The 4,647-nt window shown below is 34.5% G+C and overlaps 1 protein-coding gene across 3 annotated transcripts; it reads right to left on the bottom strand.

Annotated features, from left to right (window-relative positions):
* Nucleotides 1-261: 261 nt before the first annotated feature.
* On the bottom strand, nucleotides 262-3,338 carry LOC128169235 (uncharacterized). Of its 3 annotated transcripts, XM_052835401.1 has the most exons (3): nucleotides 3,240-3,269; nucleotides 2,701-2,904; nucleotides 262-2,200 (listed from the first exon to the last, which is right to left on the bottom strand). In XM_052835401.1, exons 2-3 carry the CDS (start codon nucleotides 2,755-2,757, stop codon nucleotides 473-475), a joined length of 1,785 nt encoding a protein of 594 aa, XP_052691361.1. In that variant the 5' UTR covers nucleotides 2,758-2,904; nucleotides 3,240-3,269; the 3' UTR covers nucleotides 262-472. The 3 variants fall into 3 exon arrangements, with proteins under 3 accessions (XP_052691361.1, XP_052691362.1, XP_052691363.1); XM_052835402.1 differs by lacking the exon at nucleotides 2,701-2,904 and having other exon boundaries at nucleotides 3,240-3,338; XM_052835403.1 differs by lacking the exons at nucleotides 2,701-2,904; nucleotides 3,240-3,269 and adding an exon at nucleotides 2,299-2,429.
* Nucleotides 3,339-4,647: the final 1,309 nt, after the last annotated feature.

A 4,647-nucleotide genomic window follows, 5' to 3' on the forward strand; every position in this document is an offset into this window, starting at 1 on the left:
AAGAATATCGGATTCATAAAAAAAATTGGGTATTCACAATTGTCAAGAATTAACATTTTTAAAAGCAGTGGGAAGGGGGTATATTTATTGGCATACGATTTAAATATTTGATAGATCTATATTTAAAGATTCTGAATGTAACAAATGTGTACTGATCAAATATATTTGTAGGTCAGTTTAAAAAAAGTTAATGTATTTTAATAAACCTATTGCATCAATTAAAATAACAATACCATAAAACTACTAAATAAAAACGAAGAGTGTTAGTACCTGTATATTTAATAGTTAACTCTTCAGCAATGAAATTATTCTATATATTTACAAATTAACATACACATGTTTACATGAATGATATGTACTCCAACGTACACTGTAGATACCAGTCATTGTACACTATCACTGTGTTGTTGTTACATCGTCTTACAACATACACATAATACATAGATGAAATTATCTTATGGATATGTAATGTTCACTGTAGATACTTGTACACTGTCACTGTGTTACTCAACCATTGTCCCACCCAGAGATTGTTCTCATCATCCACACACACACTACGGGGGTACTTTACCTCTTGTTGTTCTGTGAGTAGTAAAGACAAGAACTGACCGTCCTGATCCAGAAGATGAACTGTTTTACTGATATCATCACTCACCAAGATGTGACCGAGTACATCAGTACATATTCCATAGGGATTAAACTCTGACCCCTGACCTGTGTAGAAGAACCTGTGTTGTCCTGATTTATACACCACCACTACATCATGTTTGTTATAGTCTGATACACAGACATCACCATTGATGTTTTCTGTGATGTAGTGTGGATCACCATACAGTCCCTGTCTTTTGTTGTCTCTCTGTATGTTCTGTATTTCTTTCCCTGTCTTGTTGTACCTGGTGACTTTAGCCTCTTTATCCTTCATCATCCCCACAAGTATGTCCCCGTTGATGTGGGAGGAGTGTATACTGACTGGTCTCCAGTTTCCTGTTTTAATGAATCCAGTGATTGTATTATTTGGTGTTATCCTTTTAATGACTTTGTTGTCTGTGTCTGTATAGATCAGATCCCCGTCCTGTGTGACTGTGTGGTAGCCATATCCACGTCTGGTTTTTATCTTCTTTAGCTGATTCCCCTGTAGATCTGTTTGGACAAGGTTACCAACTTCATCACTGGCCCAGAGTCTGCCTGATTTACCCAGTGATATCTGAAATACACTGGGAACACCTGATACTGTGTACTCTCTGACCTTGGTGACAGAGGAAGACAGACACAGTGTTTGTTTCATGTCATATTTCTCTCTGTCTTGTTTTCTCTGTTTCCCTGTAGGTTTCAACTGTGTAGAGGCAGTCTCCATGGGCTTTATTTTTCTGTTCTCTGGTTTAATATTAGGAACAATTATTTTACCCAGTAGTTTGGCGACATCTTCCTTGCTATATTGACCAGCAGTAAATACGGGTGGGACAGGTGTGGATGTCTCTGGTATGGGCCTTATGATAAGATTTTCTGAATTGAGAGCAAATGTTAATTGTTCTATGTTTGAAGGGGATAGGTAACTGTAAAATGTTTTGATTAAATCATTGAGATAGTTGATATAATCATCAATATCTTGGTTTTGGCCGTATAATGTTTCTAATAATGACTGTTCTATTTTGTTGACTCGTTCTATTTTATCTGATGTGACTGTGTCTACCAGCTTTTTCACAGCCTCAGCTTCAGCCTTCATTGATGTTTTTAAACCTTCCATGATCTTCTTTATTTCTTTGACATCACCAGCAATATCCTTTTTCAAATCTTGAGAAGTTGGTTCGAAATAATTTCTAATTTTGGCAATTTCTTCTTGACATAGCGAAACCTTTTCATCAAAGACCATTTCTAGATCGGTAAACACATGACCGCGATGTTCTTTTGTGGTTGTACATTTGTAACAAAGTGGTATTTGACATTCCTCGCAGAGAATAACCATTTCTTTCGTGGGGTGGATCTTGCATTTCTCTACAGGAAGTTGTCGTTTGCGTTGTTTATAAGGAACCACTTCATGGTTCTTGGTTTTCTCATTTTTCTGATGTTTATCTTGGCATTGTTCACACATTGGTTGGTGACAGTCATTGCAGTAAAACTGGCAGTTCTTCTTACAGTCTTCAGTGCCACACACCAAGTAATGCTGGCCGTCGGGTGGAATTTGTGATTCAGATAATGCCATCTGAAATTAGGAAAGTCCAAGCAATTTAAAGGAAGCTGTGACATTTATTTATTTATTAATTACCAACTTTTATTCTCTGGCTAGGTAAATATACATACAATGTATAGACCTGATTCTGAGCAGAAATTTGTTATACATATCAATTAGCTTCAGTAATCATGCGTGGATCCAGAATTGTTTTTCTAGGGAGACGGGTCCTGCAATTGTGTTGCGTTTGACGGTTGGACGGTTAGTTTCTGGCACAGGTCATTTGGTTTACAGTATACAATTATATATTATTTAAAAATACATTTGGTTGAAATTATATACACTTTTTGTATTAAGAAAATAAAAAAAAAAAATAAAAACAAAAAATTAAATGGTTGAATGGATGAAATGCTAGTTCGAAATAATTAGCCCCCCCCCCCCCCCCCCACACACACACACACTTTCATTTTCCTATAGTCTGTCTCAAGATATTTATGCAGCACATTTGGACGATTTAAAAAAAATACACATACCTGTGAAAGAAGTACACTTAAAATAGTTGAAAGGGATAATTTCCAAGATAATTTCATTGACACATTATCAACTGTCACTCAATTCACAGGAATGAAAACAGATTCCTTACGGAGATTTATAATGGGGAATGTTTACATCTTTACTCCATTCGGAATACACTCGGAATACATCGCGCAATTTTTCAACGTTAGCATCCGGGCTTGCTGCAATACAAAATCGCCGTATATATCACATTTTTTAGCATTGTATTGAAACCTGATACGCTAACAGGGGCGTTTTGACTGAGAAATCTTGGTATTTATAAATATCAAGCAATTAAGCAAAATGTGAATCCAAAATATCTTGGGACAGACTTATAGATTCTAGTGTTTAAAAAAGGCCGCTACTTTCGGTTTGGTTAATAAGAATAGTACATATAAAATTGTCCATTGTTCATCAACTTAATAATCGTAAACGCAATCTATTATTTACGCAAGTGAATGAATACATATGCCAACTTCTTTACATCATGAGATATCGATACACTTATTCAACTTACCGTGTGTATTGATGTGACCTTTAAGTTAGTTCAGCCATTGTGACGTGAATGACAACCGTGAGACTCGAATGAGAGAATGCGAGACTTGTGTAATTTACTTCCTGGTGTAATGTTTAAATCTCTTGACCTCTTACCCTGAATAAACAGTCGTTTATTTACATTAGAGACCCGGTGTCTATGTGATATGGGTGCTGTGTTGCAACCACTATTGAAATAAAACCACTATTAAAATAAATTATTTCAATAGTGGTTGGGAATGCATTTCATTACAAAAATCTCTGCAACCACTATTGAAATAAAACCACTATTGAAATAAATTATTTCAATACTGGTTGGGAATGTATTTCATCTGAAGAATCACTTAAGTACCACTATTGAAATACAACCACTACTAAAATAAAATATTTAAATAGTATTCCGGGATGTATTCCATTTTGAAAATCAATTCACAGACGCTGTTGAAGTTAAAGAAAAATATTAAAACAATTCTGTATGTTAATCTGCGAGGATTGGTTATTTCTGCACAACAGTGAAAATCCTAAAATAAGTACATTTACATCATAGTCTTGATTACTATTACCATAAAATATGCAAGTCTTTAGTACCTTAATTGTGTATTTGAATTGTTTGTTAAATAAAAACAAATGTATATGCATGTTTATCTGCGATAATTGGTTTTTACTTCTACACAGCAGTGAAAATTGTACCATAATTGTGCATTTGATATTATTCGTTAGATTTCTTGCATTTCAAAATAGTTTGTAAATATGATATACAAGTTCTTTCTTTCCAAATGTGTTACATAATAGTGATTGCATAGTTATGATTATAAGTAATTTATTTACAGTAGTTGAACTTTAATGGTGTCTGTAAAGTAGTTCTTATCATGAAATACATCCCCAACCTCTATTAAATCATTACTTCAATAGTGGTTGCAAAGTGATTTTTCTAATGAAATACGTCCCCAACCACTATTGAAATAATTTATTTCAATAGTGGTTTTATTTCAATAGTGGCTGCAAGGTGATTTTTCTAATGAAATACATTCCCAACTACTATTGAAATAATTTATTTCAATAGTGGTTTTATTTCAATAGTGGTTGCAACATGTGCTGTAATATCAAAATATAGATGTGTGTAAACAAAAGTGTACAAATGTCATATAAGAGTAAACAAAATAAAATACTGAACTAGAATCTAGGTGATAATCACTGGCGTCGGAAGCAAACTGAAAAAGTGTGTGTGTGGGGGGGGGGGGGGGCGCTAGACTAATCCTCAGAAATATTGACAAGCAAAAAAAAACAAACAAAAAACCTAATTCCCAAAATCATGAAAATCCTTATCCGTGGGGGGGGGGGGGGGGGGTATACCTATAGTTCCATTCAAGGTAAATTTAGGAACAATAATG

Source organism: Crassostrea angulata, unplaced genomic scaffold (assembly GCF_025612915.1).
Source record: "Crassostrea angulata isolate pt1a10 unplaced genomic scaffold, ASM2561291v2 HiC_scaffold_107, whole genome shotgun sequence".
Taxonomy (NCBI): domain Eukaryota; kingdom Metazoa; phylum Mollusca; class Bivalvia; order Ostreida; family Ostreidae; genus Magallana; species Magallana angulata.